A 17228-nucleotide genomic window follows, 5' to 3' on the forward strand; every position below is an offset into this window, starting at 1 on the left:
GCACTGTTTATTTAATAGGGTTGTACCTTTAAAGCTCTTTGTAAAGGACATTTTTGTTGATAAGGTAGGTAGCCTAGATTTCATTTATAGTTTCTATCCTCCCAAGTGATTCTTAGGATGAACTTTCAGGACAGTATTTCTAATTCTGTCGCTAATGCCAAGACCAACAATTTGAATTATTTCTGCCAGGCAGAAGATTTTTCAGCAACCCACTTTATAAACTGTAATTAGTTTTCTATAAAGGGTAAATTATTTCCTTTACTCTCTAAATTTCAGAGCTTTCATCATATTTTTGTTACACATTATTTTCTATATGTTTCTATTTAAAGTTAGCCCAAGGAAATCCACATCTTTTCAGCCTACAAACTCTTCTATTTAAAGTAAATAGAAGAAAATAAGAAAAAGTTCCAAAATGAAGGTAATAGGCATCAGGAAGGAGTAAGAAAAGTCCCTGGAAAGAAGAAATAATTCACAAAAGAGTTAAATTGCAAGTATTAGCTAAGTAAGCAATACTATGATATAAGTGGAAGTCTGCATATTGAAACAGAGAATCTCATAGAGAATTTATATAGAGATCAAATGGCCATCAATTAATTCTATATTAGATGTTCAAGGGAACAAGTAAAACTTGAAATTTCAAAATCAGTGATGGCAAAGAAAAGAATGAGCAGTACCTTATTAAAGATGGTATTCTTATAATATACAAAGCAAGTTCCCAAATGTGTCTTATACCACTGTCCTGAATATTTGAAAAAAAAACCAAACCTCACACCTAGATGAAAACAAATAATCTGAAACTAGTTGCTAATATGTTACAAAACAAAAACTTTTAGTTACCCCATTAGAATTATCCTCTAACAAGAGAACCAGAGGCAAAGAAAATTGCTAACATTGCAAAGAATCATGAATTTAGGTTAAACATGGGGATGAGTGGCTTGAAGGAGAAGGTTGCTCAATTTGGGATTAGATATTGTGAAATCTTTTTATGGACATCTCTAGACATAGGCTGGATTATAAACTGTATATCTTGCTGTGAACAAGGGAGCAGACAAGATTACTCAAGATCCTGTCGCCTGGTGATCTTTGGAAATGAAAGCCTAATTAACAGGCTCCCTAGAGGCAGGTCAAAGGCGTTCTTTTATCCCTACTGCCCTTAATCCCAGTTCCTTGATGCCTTATTCCTCCCCCTTTCATTCAGCGTACTCTAAAACTGAATACACATTGTGCAAGTTTCCACCTCTGCTTCTTCTACTGTAAGCGCATTAGACTACTGGAATTAAGAATTTTAAATCCCTCATCTCTAAACTGATGTTTATTTTTTTCAAGTGTTTTGGAATAAAGTTTAACACTAAAAACTTTCTAAAATTTCTTTTCAATTGCACAACAAAATTTTTAATGTTAGACTCTGTAATACTACAGAGTCTTTCAAATATCTTTAACTAAAGTTATCTGATAAGTAATACTTTGTCAAATTTCAATTCGGATTGATCTTTAATTTCAAAGATTGTGTTGCATGCGATTGCTTACTTGGTTAAATTCCTGTTAGAATCATATTGACAGTGTTTCTCTTCTTTAAAACAGCTTTAGGATGAGCGTCTCTACCGTAGTACCCAGGGAGTAACAACTGATTTATCAGTTTTAAAACTTGACAGAATTATTTTGCAGATTTAAAGTAATTAATATCATTCCCTTGAAGGTAAATGAGGCATAAAAGCTTTTTCTTGTTTTATATCCTCTTCCTCGCATGAAAAATTAGTTATGATAACTAATTTATGTTAAATTAGTGATGTTAACTAACTAATGAGGGTTCAAGAAGCTAACCCTCATTAGATAAAGACTCCAATCATTATTTGAAATACTGTAGATAGCCTCACGCAGGTTCGCAGTCATCCGCTCTGGGTCCTCTGCGGAACCCTGTAACTGCACCTGATTGGTGCACGTGCTTGTCAGTCACATAGAGGGGGCGGGTGCTCAAAGACCCGCTCTAAAAGAGACGCAGTGCTTTTACATCATCGCGCAGCGACCAAAGCAGGGGAGGGAGGGGTGGGTTGTGAGGGCTCTTCGGTGCTGGCGGAGGCGGCCTACGAAAGTGTCATGGCTACTGCCGCTGAGCTTAGTCGCCCGACCGTCGGTGACAGGAGCCTAGAGCGGAGCTGCAGCCCCAACCTCTCCCAAGAGGTGGTCTGCGAAGTCTTTCGCTCCTTGCATACCCTGGCTGGACAAGTGAGTGGTGGTCTGTGGGAGTAGGGGTCTGGGAACCGTCTAGCCCCTCCCCCCTTTTTTCCTCGAGCGGAGGCCTGCCGGGTGTGGGACCCGGCGCGAGTAGCCGAGGCCGGGGGAGGAGCCCGGGCTCCGCCGTCTGCGGTCTGAGTGAGGATGGCCGCGCGGGTTAGTTCACGGCCGGTTGCAGGCTAGATTTCCGTGCGATTTTTCTCCCCAAGAGTGAGTGAGGCTAGTGTAAGTGAAAACCCGGCTCGGAGATGAACAGGCTTGGAGAGGATGGATGCGGAGAATCTTCTCTGAGGGTTTGGGAGGCGCCTGGCGCTCAGGCTCCTTTTACTTACAGTTCATTCTTTATAGAAATTGATAGGTTAGTACGGCCTGCGATTTCTGGAAATGCTCTCTCTCCGCCTTTTTTGGGTGATTTCCTCTTATGAGTCACTTGCTTTTGTTTATTTCTTTTTTCCTTCTGGCCGTTGCTTGCATCTCTTCCCCTTTAAAACGGGGAAGAAGAGAAAAGGAATTAATCTAAACTACTCATGGCGTAAAGTTGGCTGAGTTATCCATGGTCGATACTGCTTGTATCACAACTGTTGTTTAATAATTGAGCTATTAACTAGTTTAACTGGCTGATAAATAGCTTTTGTAGAAATGTCATAATAAAATGGGGTTTAAATAAAGGTGCTCCTTACACTCAAGTCACTATTTCGTTTCATGATGTAAAGTGCAAAGCAAGCAAATTTTAAATGAGAAACAACTTGAAAATATGTTTGTCTGATTTTAAAAAGCAGATTTTTTTAATCTTAGACGGAATTAGGCATTTATGTTGAAGATAATGGTAACTTCCTTTATGAAAGTAGAGCGTTTGATTTGTGAAAACTATTTTTAAAAGCCTTGGGTGGATGGAGAATCAGTCTCTTAAAACGTTATTTAAATATTTTTAAAAATCCTAATATTTGTTCTAACTTAAAAAGAGTATTACTGTAAGTTAAACATTCAGTTTGGTGTAATGGAACGATTATTAATAGAATCGGCTAAAAGTTTTAAACTCACTTGTTTGTCAAGGACTTAAACATTTTTTTTAAGACTTGGGGACATATTATTTCAGTCTCAAGACTCAAGACCTGTAAATGGTTTAAAAGTTTGAGAACTTTCTATGGCGTGGACATTGGAACTTTAAGGTTTTTTTTTAATATCCTAATACCAAGATGAAAAAAGTTTATACTCACCTATAGTTTACACAAGTTTTTTCCCCCCACTGATGAGATACTTTTTAAAAATAACATTAAGAAATAATTTAAACATTTCTTTTGAAATAGTTTGTATACTGAATTTTTAAAACTCATTTAAAAATTTTAAACATTCAGCTATTCTGTAGGTAAAAGTAGAGATGTGATTAAAATTTACTTATGTCACCTGTCAAAAATGTTTAGAGTAAATATTTGGTGAGTTTTCATGACAGAGTGAAAGGACCATTTATACAAGTGTCATAAAATAAGATCATCTCATCAATTAAATGCTAGCCAACTTGGTAATACTCTTTATATTTCGAGATGTATTGTTTAAAGAATTAAAGCCCGAATACTATACTTATAAAATTGTCCTTGGTGGAAATCACTATTTCCTTTCAAAACAAGTTTAAGGAATTTTTTTAAATGTATGTTGTAAAATGCCTAGGTTCATTCTGTATAGTATCATTGTGTTATTAGCTCTCCTCAATAGGAAACATAAAGTTGAATGTTTCAAAAGTATTTTTTATCCCAGATTTCCAATTTTCTAATTTTAACTTTATTGCTTACCTCTGGTTGGTCCATCTTACCAAGCTGAAGAAATATTTATTGTTAGCTTGGGTTTTCGTATTAATAAAGTTTTTACTGAAATACATATTTTAAATAGGCCATATTAATGGCAGACTAATACATTTTTGAGTGAATGGTTTACAAGTTCTATAGGGTAAAAATGCATAGAATTCATATTACTAACAGAGAATTTGTTGAATAATAGTGGGATGTATTGGGATAGTTTTAAAGTTAATTTGTGACATTATGTGATTTTCTTAAAAGACCAAGTATCTTTAACTGCACTTGAAAGCTTACATAATTCTGCTGAATTGAAATGAGAATATGATCCAAACATTAAATTTAATTTCTGTAAGTTATTATTGTCTCTAGAAAATTTGATGCTTTGCTTTGGTTGAGGATTTGTCTGCATTATCCCCAAACTGTATTCATAAATTTGTTATAATAGACTATAGACCCCTTGAGAACTGTAAAAGTATAGTAATAGTTTACTTCCATGCATAAGTTGTTGTCTAAGGAAATCTTTATAGGCATTAAATAATATAAATTAAGATTAATGTGGTTATCTTAATATAAAACTTTAGTTAAAATAATGTAAACTAATTTTTGCCAGTGCAGCCTACACAAAACTTATTTCTTTACACTTGTCTAATATGGACTTTAAATATTTCTGGTCAAAGGGTGGTAAACTTCTGTCATATAGCATTCATTCATATAGTGCCTTTTTTGGGAACTTTAGATCTTTTCGGTTCTATGTACATTGGTTTATCTTTTTGTTTTATTACAATCACAATTTATAAGATCTGTATTTGAACTAATGTAACAGTTGTCTTTATTTTGTAGAAAACATGACTAATTTTAAATAAATGATTTTTGAAAAAATAATAGTTAACTCGATTCTGCAATGTAGTATATCCTTATAAACACGTGTCCCTAGAAAAGTTTACGGTGATTCACTTTTATTCACTCGAAAGACTAGAGATGGAGGCTTTCCCTCTAAAATCTTCACTCATTTTGATATTAATTTTATATTCAGGTTCTTGGTAGTTTTCTGTACATAATTTTATTGTAATAGGTCACGGATAGCCAATTTATAAGAAATTTTCGTACAATGAGCCCTCATACTTTAATAGAAAATACTGTTTAGCAGTAAGTCTGGCCTTTCCATCCAGTCTCTGGCCATTTATTTCACTATTGTGCAAAAGTATTTGTTTTTCAATTTCAGATTTCCGCAGCTAAATAATAGTTTAATTTTTATTTGAAGTAGATAAACACGTTGCCATGTATCACTAGACTTTATAATATGTATGAATATAAATGTATGAATTGATTTTTAAATTATTTTTAAAATTGGTTAAAATTGAAAACAATAAAAATGTGATTCGGAAGACATCAGAGGAATGATATATTTCAGTTATGTATTTATGTGCATATTTAACAAAAAGAAATGTGTATATCAGAACTTTCATAAAGGTACCTGCCCCCTCTGTTTAATGCTCTGAGCTAGAAGCAGTAGGATTCTGAGTAGGACAAGACTATTTTGACCCCTATCCAAAGTTTTTTAGATAATGAATTATCAAAAAAGATGGTCCCATTACACAGACCCAAGAATAGAATTAGAGTGAGGTGTCGTTCTATGTTTTTATGAAAATTTCACGTTTTTTGGCTTTTTAAAGTGGTAACTAGGTGTAGAGCATTTTTATGTATGATTGAAAACTTGAGAACTTTGAGCTAAATGGTGTGTTATTCTATAGAAATCTTATTTTTGGACAATCCCATGTGTACAGCTTAATCTTGTAATTTTTTGTGATGTTGCTGGTTTGCCCCTTTGAAGCTTAACATCAGAGATGATGTGGTGAAAATTACAATCGATTGGAACAAGCTCCAGAGCCTCTCGGCATTCCAGCCTGCTTTGCTCTTTAGTGCACTTGAACAACATGTTTTATATTTACAGGTAAATTTCGTGTTAAAAATGTTAACTCGATATTGAGACTAGAAATTAATTGTAGTTAAATTGTAAGCTGTAGTATTTGTCAGTTCTATCTTAATACTATATTAATAGTGGTATTAATAAAAGGTTACTTCGGCCAGATTGGATCCAAATCTGTTAATTTACATAGTGATCAGGACAATTACAGGAATATAGCCCAATAGGCTGATGTGGGTATGAAGATTGAATGAATGCAGTTCTATTCAATTCTAGACTTGCACTGAAAATTCAATACAGTTGCATCTATGGTGGGTTATAATTAAGCAATAAGACACGGCAGGTGTGTGTCATGCTATGATAATGATTCCATGCCTTGGGTGAGTTTGGAGGCTCATGGAGTGCTTTCAGTGGTTCAAGAAGTGGCATTATCCCAGCATGACACATCCTGGAGTGTCTATTGCAATTAAACAGTTTCAGCATAGTTTTTAAAAAGAAAGTAATTTCTGTGACATTAATGTCTCATGTTAGTAAGTAGCCAGTCACTATTTTATCATTTTTTTCTTGAGTTTGAAATAATTCATCCTTTATATTACGTCAACACTGAATTGTTTATTTATAATAGTATTGTTATATTTTTTAATATTTCAGTTCAATAACTGAACAGTATTATGACCTTGCTAGTTTCCAATTGAACATCTTTGCAGTTATAATTGATGCAAGTTTGCAGTTTATCTCTAATCAAAGTATAAAATACGAAGTGTCAAAAAGGTTTGGATTGGTCAGTTTACTTCTATTAAGATGTTACAAGGATTCAGAAGAGTATCTGGTATAGCAAATAATGGAAGCAAAATTGTAGGTATGAAAAAATAATTGGAACACTGACAAGTGTTGGTGTGTTTTGATTAATGGAGTAGACATTTAATTTTCAGTCCTCTATTCAGTGACTTTATGGGAAATTTTAACTCTGTTTCATGTTAAAAGTAATAGTTAACCCTAGTTTTAAAGGGCGGAAGCAATGAGCTATAGGACTCAATTGAGGCCTAATTGTGGATGGGTCTGGGCGGGGGGAATGGGTAGTATAATTTACATTATACAACAGGGTTTTTTCCCCCTCTAGTATGGTGATAGGCATCTACCTCTTTTCAGCTATGGCTCTTGTTCGTTTTCTTTTTAAAAATTTAATTTCATGACCCAAGAAGATATCTTGCCATGTCAGGAGAAGCTTGAGTGTTCACTCAGCATAACACCTATATATTTCATGTCTATGCTCTCTCATTTACTTTGGCCAACTGCAGTTTCAAGTGGAGAATCTCCAGTGATATAGTGATAATGCAGGGCTTTGCTGAGTGAGAGCACTGGCTCTCGTGTTAAGGAGGAAAAATACTAAGCCTTAGTATTCTGAGGAGGCATTTGAATGACATGTTAATTAAGTGGCATTGGTGCCAGAGGCTGAGGCTTTGATTTGGCACAAAATAAAAGATGAGTGACAGAATGATTCCCTCAAAGAAAATTTTAAATTTCCTCAGGTTTTCTTTTTCTTCTTTTCTTTCCTTTTTTTTTTTTTTAAACAGATTTATAGCAAATGATATTGGTCACGATAGCAGAGAACAGCACAAACACTTACATGTGCTCAGATCTATGTATGATGTGCCAACCTTTTAAATTTAGTTAATTGATATTGAATATTGCCTTTACTTAGCAGAAATTTATATAAATATGGTAAATATGTGATTAATTTTGATCAGTTTGAACCTCAGCAGATGGAATTGTGTTCTCAGCCTTTTTTAGCAAAACTTCAGCCTCTGATTAAAGAGGAGAATACAACTGTTGTTGAAGAAATAGGAAAAACAGAAACAGGGAACAAGAATGAAGTAAATGCCAAATTTCCCATTGGCGACCTACAGGAGGAAGAAAAGCACAAAGATTATGATTTGGGAGATGTGAAAAAGACACAGATCCATTTTGATCCAGAAGTAGTTCAAATAAAGGCTGGAAAAGCAGAAGTAAGAAGTTGGGTTTTGGGGGGTGGGTGAAATATTTTTTTAAATCTTACTATGTTTGAATTAAGACACACATGCTTATTGTTTGTAGATTGACAGACGAATATCTGCATTTATTGAAAGAAAGCAAGCTGAAATCAATGAAAACAACGTCAGGGAATTTTGCAATGTTATTGATTGTAATCAAGGTAACTACCTAGAAGAAGTTAATTTTTGTAGGATTTTAATGATCTTTCATTTGTTTTTTAAAATGAATAACATTAAGAACACAGTTTAATTATTTCACAGGTTTATTTGGAAACTAAGACAGCAGTATTTCCTTCTGTTTAATAATACAAAATGGTTTTCATCTTGGTTATCCAAAAGTCAAATAAATGCTAACGTAAAAAGGCAAATGTTTACCACACATGTAAAGATTGTTTTAAAGTTCCTTCAGGAAATGAAGATAAAGTGTGGGTGGCAGGGTGTCTCAGTCTCACTAGTAAGAAGGTCTAAGCTATATAAATTTCAAGTCTCTAAAGGTATTTATGAAATTATGATATTAATACATGAAGTGAACTTAGTAAAGTTAATACTCCTCAAGAGGGAGCAGTTTTCTCACTACTCCTTAGCTGTTTGAAATGTTTTATGTCACGATAAAACCAATTTGTCATCAAGACTATGGTGTCTTATGCTTTTTTCCTTTCTCTCATAGTGCATACATTTGCTGTTTTTCATCAGATTCTCCTTTCCTCTCCACATGATGTTATAGTATATTTACAGATCTGCAGGTATGCTGCAGAATACAAAATTGCAAAGCACTAGTGTGGATCATAGTCAGGCATCATAGTAATAATCAGAACAAGTAGTTCTTAGAAAAAATTATGGAGAAGAGTTCCTAATTGGAATGAACATTTTTCTTGTTGCCTCTAATATCTCATGGCTAATTATTATGAACACAATTGTCAGATGAACCTAGAATTGACTCATATCACATTCGTACACTGATTCTCTTAATAATGAAATAATACAGGCTCAAGGTGGGTCCTAAATGCAGCCTTTTCTACTATTAACATTATACATACGTATCTCTAGATTTGGTATATTTTACTGTTAGCTTTTCAGAACAGGTGCAGCAGTGGCAAAATCTCAGGTACTACAATCCAACTGCAAGCTACCCATGAGAAAGCGTTTGTTGAAGGAGCAAGCACATGTATCACTAATGTTATTCCTCTGTTCTCCCTGCTAACTCTATTGTTATAAACCACCAGGGGATAGAAATTGACAAGAATTGAAATGCTCAGCAGGATTCCTTAGCCCATTCAATCCCTTGCTGGCTCCAAACAGTGTTGGGAAGAATTGCTGTGGAGAGTGACTAGCACTCATACATTCACTGTCTTCACACCATGCTGAATTTTTCTCTAATGGGTCAGTTAATCTATATATTTGGAATATAGCTCTGGAATGGATGATAGCTTCTTTTTTTTAACCCTTAGCCCCATGAAATGGTAGAAGGAGAATGGAGAGGTGATGGCCCTTTAAACATATTTTCAGGTGTTTCAAAAAGAAAAAAAGAAAATGACTCTGTCTAGTGTCTATATTTAAAAGATAAGTGGGTTTGGAATTTTATTCACACAGTTTGATGTGTCAGCAGAACTATCTTAAGGAAACTTAGACTGAAAAAATTCAGATGTATTGTAACGTGTTAGTGTGTTCCTTTTAATACCTCTCAATTGACCAAAATATAATCAATGGGTTTTTTAAAAAATCAAATTCCCTAGGGAAAAAAAGAATTTTCCTTCAGTATCTCTTTTACCATCCATTTTTATTATAAAATAATTAAGCGGAGTTTTTTAGGAAATTTACTGCAATGCATGGTTTTACTTAATGTCATTTTAAGGATTATTTTATAATATTTGAAATGCTTATATATTATGTTAATATCATTCCAACTTTCTCCCTTGGTTTATGATTTATTTGTTGATGTATAACTTGAAAGAAACTATACTTTTCAGCTTAGAAAAAATTTGGAACAAAATTTCACATGGTATCATTCTTAAAATTGCGTTTTTTGAAAGGGGCAGTCTGGAAAGAGATAGATAGCTTTTGTGATTAGGGATTTTTTTTTAGATGAGCACTGGAAATCTAGGAAAAGTATAAAAGTGTGTGTTGTAGGTTTCAAGGTCATTTTTGTGTGGCGTTCTGAAATAAAAATGTGTTAAATGCATAATACTTTATATTAGATGTTCACTAATTTGATCAGTAAGTAATATCAAAAATGCTGTATTTTTTAAAAAGATATTTTAGTAAAAATACTGAGTTTTGTTTATTTCTATGTTGAAATAAAGTGAATAATGTCTCTTTAGCTTAGAAATTTTAACTCTCTATAATATATAAATTATTTTCTCGAAAGGCCCAGATGGTTTTTAGGGATATTGGTATTCATTAAAAATTAGATTATCCCACCAAATGTTGAGGACTTTTCTATGTATAAATCTGGAAATTAGAGAACATTAGATATACGTTTTAGAGAGTAAAGATCACTAAATTTTATCCTGTGCATGATAGTAATTTAATTACTGTTATTTAAAATGATATTCTCTGATTATGAGTAATATGTTAATATGCATTACTGAAGGGTTATCAAAATATCATACATTTGAAGTTAAGAATATATTTAAACTTATACTCATCTAAATTCTCCTTAGAAAATAGTTGTGCGAGAACCGATGCTGTTTTTACTCCCTACCCTGGGTTTAAAAGTCATGTAAAAGGTAAGTATCCATTATATAATATCTTCATCACTGGCAGAAGCTTATTCTAGATTATAAGCAAAATGGAATAGAAATCACTTTCCTATCTAAATTTTATTTATTTTAAAACAAATCAAAAACTCTTGCCTTTCTTTGTACTTGGGTTTGTGGTTATGAAAAGAACATAAAGTACTGTTAAGGAGAGAGACTTTCTGATTTTTGAAATGTAAATTTAATAGGCTCAAAAGTTTCTTAATTTAGTTTCTAGAGTTGTGAATACATATGGACCACAGACTAGACCTGAAGGAATTCAAGGGTCAGGTCATAAACCTAACAGCATGCTCCGCGATTGTGGTAATCAGGCTGTAGAAGAACGACTACAAAACATTGAGGCTCACTTGCGATTGCAGACAGGTAAGCAGAGTGCTGGGCAGTGTCCTGTAATGTATCTTTGCAAGTGGTTAAAGAAATCCCGATTCACTTAGTCACCAAGTTTTCATTGAGCAGCTGTCATGTACAAAAAACATTGTTCTGATTGGTACGAAAATGAAGAAAGCATAGTCCCTGCTCTCAAGGAATTTACAGTTCATGTGTTTACGCTCTTCTTCCTCCTCTTACACTTCTCAACAATATCCTGACGCTCTCAGTTTATTAAAGTCATAGCTGAAAACTAGTGTAGTTTTTTTCCTGCCATCAATTTCATAACTTAACCATGACCATCTCTCATTCGTATCCCCCACTGTGCTGGTAAAAAGTATTAATAAGTGTAACCCTAACCCTTTAAGATCTTCCAGTGAGGATAAGCATTATAAATAAATGAGTGCCATTGGGGACTAACATTTATTAAGTGACTGACTAAATACTAAGTGCCAGTCACTCTGAAAATATTATACATCTATCAACTCACTATTTAACAGTACCCTTGGGAGATGTTGGTGCTGTAATCATTGTCAGATAAACGAACTGAAGTTTTGAGAGCTCAAGCAGCATGCCCAAGGTAGTAAGTGGCAACTAGAAATCAAACTTAGATCTTAACTGGCTGCAAAGCCTCAGTCTCCCTCCCGATTTAGTCACCAGATACTGTTGATTCTATCTTCTAAATATCTGCAAAAAGCACAGAGGCATAAAATATGGTTCAGGGAATTTCTGAGTCCAGTCTGTCTGGTGTATTTGTGGATGGAGGGAGAAGATGATAAGAGAATGAGTAAATCTTTGAGGATAGTAAGAGATTAGCATTAAAATTAATTCCCTTTCTCAGAACTAGATGCATTTACAATACAAATGGTATAACAGGATTGACTGGTTGATTAAATCTAATGGTATCAAGTAGTTAATTTTGAAAAGTATCTGTTGAATGCGTACTATACACCAAGCACTGTTTTAGACAGGAGGGATAGTGAGATGTAGTCACAGTTCCTGGCGTCAAGGGCTTTATAATCTGTTTGGGAGAAAGATTAATAGCAAAGGGGGATGTTAAAGGGGCTGTGAGGGAAGGGTATGGTGGGGCACAAGGAGCCTCCATGTGAAGAGATTCAGGCAGTGCTTTGTTGACCCAGTGAAGCTTGAAATGGTTCTTGAAAGGTAGGGAGGTGAGGCAGAGGATGTTGTAGGTAAAGGGAGCAGCAAGAGCAAAGTCAGATGAGTAAGTTATTCATTTTACTTTATTCGAAAGCAAGAACAACCAAAATCCTAAAATTTAAAAATTCTCAAAAAAAACCCCCCATATTTCTAGAGTTTTTATATTTAACAAGTTGATACTTTTGATATGAAAATTTACCCATATTCTTTAATTGCATAATGATTCTTTAATCATGTATTTGTTCATTCAGTAAATATTGAGCACCTGTTCAGTCTATGAACTGATGCTTCCTAGGTTTGTGCAGTGTACAACCTGCACAGCCATACCCAATGAACAAAACATAAAATTCTGCCCTTTAAGAACTTACATTAGAGTGGAGAAACAGGCAGTAAATAAGCAAAATATACAGAATGTCAGGGGGTAGTAATGGTTTGGAGAAAAATAAAGGAAAAAAGATAGGGAGGGAGTGCTAAGTAGGGGGAGGTGGTAGTACTGGTATTTTTTAAAGTGTGGTCAGAGAAGGCCTTACTGATATGGTAACTTTTGAGCCAAGACCTGAAGTTGGCAAGTGCAAGCCTTGTGAATACAGAGGTAGAGAGAATCACAAGTGCTAAAGTTGTAAGAGTACTTGGCCTAGTTGAATAACAGAAAAATGGCTGAAATGGTATGAATGTGGGGAGAATGTCCAAATTGTATAGGATCTTGTAGACTATTGTAAAGGCTTTGAGTTTTAATCTGAGTGAAATGCGAAGGTGTTGGAAGGTTTTGAGCAGAGAACTAACACTATCTGAATTACATTTTAAAAGTATTGCTGGCAGCTGTGTTGCGAACAGACTTTATGTGTGCAAGGCAGAAACAAGAAGACCAGTTTGGAGGTTGTGATAATCCAGGGAGAGATGATGGTGGTCTAGACCAGAATGTTTGCATTGGAGGTGCTAAGAAATGGAAGGATTTGGGATGTAATCATAATCTTGAAATTTGAGTAACCTTAATTTTACCATACCCCTGCCTAGACAGTTTGTTAGTTAAGAATTATGGTATTTTAAAGGAACCCCCATACTCTTTTCCATAGTGGCTGTATCAATTTACATTCCCACCAACAGTGCAAGAGGGTTCCCTTTTCTCCACACCCTCTCCAGCATTTATTGTTTGTAGATTTTTTGATGATGGCCATTCTGACTGGTGTGAGGTGATACCTCATTGCAGTTTTGATTTGCATTTCTCTAATGATTAGTGATGTTGAGCATCCTTTCTACCATATGACCCAGCAATCCCACTACTGGGCATATACCCTGAGAATACCATAATTCAAAAAGAGACATGTACCACAATGTTCATGGCAGCACTATTTACAATAGCCAGGACATGGAAGCAACCTAAGTGTCCATCGACAGATGAATGGATAAAGAAGATGTGGCACATATATACAATGGAATATTAGCCATAAAAAGAAATGAAATTGAGTTATTTGTAGTGAGGTGGATGGACCTAGAGTCTGTCATACAGAGTGAAGTAAGTCAGAAAGAGAAAAACAAATACCGTATGCTAACACATATATACGGAATCTAAAAAAAAAAAAAAAGGTTCTGATGAACCTAGGGGCAGGACAGGAATAAAGACGCAGACATAGAGAATGGACTTGAGGACATGGGGAGGGGGAAGGGTAAGCTGGGACGAAGTGAGAGAGTGGCATGGACTTATATACACTACCAAATGTGAAATAGATAGCTAGTGGGAAGCAGCCACAGAGCACAGGGAGATCAGCTCGGTGCTTTGTGTCCACCTGGAGGAGTGGGATAAGGAGGGTGGGAGGGAGACGCAAGAGGGAGGGGATATGGGGATATATGTATACGTATAGCTGATTCATTTTGTTATACAGCAGAAACCAACACAACATTGTAAAGCAATTATACTCCAATAAAGATGTTAAAAAAAATTATGGTAAAGCTCCTTTTAAATGTTCTTCTGGGTTAAAGGAGAAAATATGGCATGTAAGGAGAAGTATAAATTGAAGAAAATGATATGACATGTTACAACCACTGAATTGAATTGTCAGTTGTCACTGTGCATTTTCCTCCTCCTAAGTAACTGTCAAAGTCTATCAGAGATACAAGTTGTTCTATACAGGAACTATTCAATGTCTTGTAAAATGAATTTAACATAAAACAAAATGCCTATCAACATAGGAAGCATAAATGGGGCTTGGGGAGAAGTGTAGTATAATAATATATCCCATAGAGTATATTATGAAAATGTTTGCTAAAGATTTCATTCTGTCTTACTCTTGTTAACTTATTTTCTGAAGTTTAAATAATTCCCATTCTTTTGCATAAGTGTCTTTGCATGGTATTTTACGAATAAAAATTGTAAGAAGAAAGAATTATCCATAGTACCTCAGAATTTTTTTAATGTATTTAGGTGGTCCGGTGCCAAGAGACATTTATCAGAGAATTAAAAAACTTGAGGACAGAATCCTTGAATTGGAAGGCATCTCTCCTGAATATTTTCAATCTGTAGTAAGTATAAGTGTCTGTAAGAAATAAATGTTATTTTAGGATTCATTATCACATAATTCACTCATCGATCTGCTGTGTGCAAAACACTGTTTTAATAGTTCAGTGATGAATGAACATAGTTCTGAGTAAAGAGTTACCTAGTTCTTTAAAGATTGTGATTTTGAATATTGTATTATGGACTCAATTTCTTTTAAAGGGTTACTTTTATGGTACATTACCCAAATTCTCAAACTTAAGCCATTTTTATGGCATAATACATCAGCCTGAATAGTGGTGAGTCCTGTCATTCTGAACTTGCTATCTTGTAAAACAAAGACTCCCTCTGGGACCTTGTTCTCTGTTGTCCCTTCTGTCTCTTTAATCTCTCACTCTCCACAGACTCCTTCCCTCAGCTCATACACGTTTACATTTCCCCCCGTACGAAACAAACACACACCTCAATCTACCACCCTACCTTTTTCTTTACCCTAACCACTGGACTTTCTGAAAGACTAGTCTATATTTGTTTAATTTCTCAATTCTAGCATTTATTTATTCATTCATTCTTATCCCTTTTACCAAGGACAGTAAAAAACAATTTGTGCTGATAAGCATCTTCTTTGTCATATCAGCATGTTTCAGACAAGCCATCCTGAGCTCCATGTGTTAATTTACTCAGTCTTCTGGGGTGATTATACATAACACCTGCCTTTTCTGGGGCTTAGTGTTTGTTTGTTTTAAAACAATGCCATATTAGAAAGAACTAAAGTAAAAGTGAACAAAATTTTTAAATTTACTAAATTTTTAATAAAATTTACTGAAACTCCTGTTTCTGAAATACTATGTAAGATAGCTCAGTTATATTATAAGTCACTGGTGAAAATGCACTTAGAATTATTTTAGGAATAACAGCAATCTTTCCAGTTTCAAATTGGTATTAGAGTAAGGTACAAAAGAAGGAATATTTCCAGATGAAGAAGGCAAGTTGAATAACCAAAGTGAGCAGTGAATCTTAAAGCTCAATAATTTAGAGACTTTTAGTGATTTACTTCCCTCAAATATAAAATGATGTCTATTAAAGTACTGAGGGCTGAAGCAAGGATTAAATGAGATAATACCAGTCAAGCACCTAGCCTGCTGTCTAGCACATGGTAAAACCTCAGTAAATATTAGCATTTATTTAATTTCAGAAACCATCTATGAAGTAGCTGTATAAACATGGATAAGTCATACAATTACAATATATCTTCTTTAATTTTAGAAGATTTGTTGGTTGTTTTACATAATTACAAAGGTCCTTCCACTTTTAGGATTATTCTTTGTATCTTCCTAGAAAACTTCATAGAGATTGTATGCCTTTTCCTACAACAATATACCATAAGTTTTTCCCATTCAAGCTGCCTTCATTAAGAAATCCCTAGGCAGGTTATTTTTTCTAGTTCAATTTCATACCTTGTTAATATAATGCTTGTTAACAATAGAACTGATCTTACAGGAGAGTATCGTAGTATTAGATGCCTCAGGTGAGATCTTGCCCCGTCATTTATCTTTTCTCTCTGATTCTGATTTTAAAAGCTTAACATAACACCTATTACTAAATTTAGTTAACAAAAGAACAAGCCCTTTAAATCATAATCTTATTTTGGGGGATCCATTTTACACAGGATAGAATGTTTAGAATGTTTGATTAAGGAGGTAGAAATAGATTGTAGAGGACCTTAAATGCTGTCCCCAGAAGTTTAAAGTTTAAATGCTATTGAAATCATTTGAGCAGGGAAGTGACTTGTGCAAGTGATATCTAGAAGATTTATCTATCACTGTTCTGGGAAATATATGAAAAGGGAGAGACTGAAAATAAGGAGACAGTATTATACTAGTTTAGATGTGAACTGAGATCCTGAAACAAGGACATAAGAGTGAGACTAGAAAGGATTAGTGCCATAGACAGTAGGAAAGAAAAGTTGGCAAATATTGATAATTAATTGGATATGGAAAGAGACATGGAGCAAGAATGAGTCCAGTTTCTGGTTGGAGAAATGATGCCATCATTGGTAGAAATAAAATCTGGAGAGAGAGATTTTTGGGTGAAATGTGAACTTAGAGTCATAGCAGGATATGCAGATAGAAATATCAGATAAGCTTTTCAAGATGTAGGACTTACACTTGAGATAATTAGGAGAGACAGTGTAGAGGTGAGAACATAGAATTGGTAAGAACACTGAGACTGTCAGAGGCCTAAGGTCTGAAACTAACTTCAGGGGCAGGAAGTGTGATAAATGTAAACAGGATTGGCATGGATGTGTTGGGTTGTCATATCTAGTGCTTTAAAAGAATATTTCCAAATATATTAAACAATCTATATTTGATTAGAAGGATCACTTCTAGATTAGTATCGGAAATGACATACCCAAATTAATACTGAGCAACAAGCACGGAACACTGACATGGTTTAAACATTCAGATTGACTCTGTC

At 34.5% G+C, this 17228-nt stretch overlaps 1 protein-coding gene across 5 annotated transcripts in view; it reads left to right on the forward strand.

Annotated features, from left to right (window-relative positions):
• Window positions 1-2046: 2046 nt before the first annotated feature.
• Window positions 2047-17228, forward strand: part of MBIP (MAP3K12 binding inhibitory protein 1) — a 35351-nt gene continuing 20169 nt past the window's right edge. For 4 of the 5 annotated variants that reach the window (XM_068533475.1, XM_068533546.1, XM_068533672.1 and 1 more), the window contains exons 1-7: window positions 2047-2223; window positions 5854-5973; window positions 7728-7952; window positions 8041-8137; window positions 10637-10702; window positions 10943-11095; window positions 14679-14776. In XM_068533475.1, coding sequence (XP_068389576.1) covers window positions 2095-2223; window positions 5854-5973; window positions 7728-7952; window positions 8041-8137; window positions 10637-10702; window positions 10943-11095; window positions 14679-14776 — 888 coding nt within the window. In that variant the 5' untranslated portion in view covers window positions 2047-2094. The remainder of the gene's footprint in view (window positions 2224-5853; window positions 5974-7727; window positions 7953-8040; window positions 8138-10636; window positions 10703-10942; window positions 11096-14678; window positions 14777-17228) is intronic. The other variant, XM_068533736.1, reaches the window with a different exon arrangement.

The sequence above is a fragment of the Eschrichtius robustus genome, chromosome 1, assembly GCF_028021215.1.
Source record: "Eschrichtius robustus isolate mEscRob2 chromosome 1, mEscRob2.pri, whole genome shotgun sequence".
Classification (NCBI taxonomy): domain Eukaryota; kingdom Metazoa; phylum Chordata; class Mammalia; order Artiodactyla; family Eschrichtiidae; genus Eschrichtius; species Eschrichtius robustus.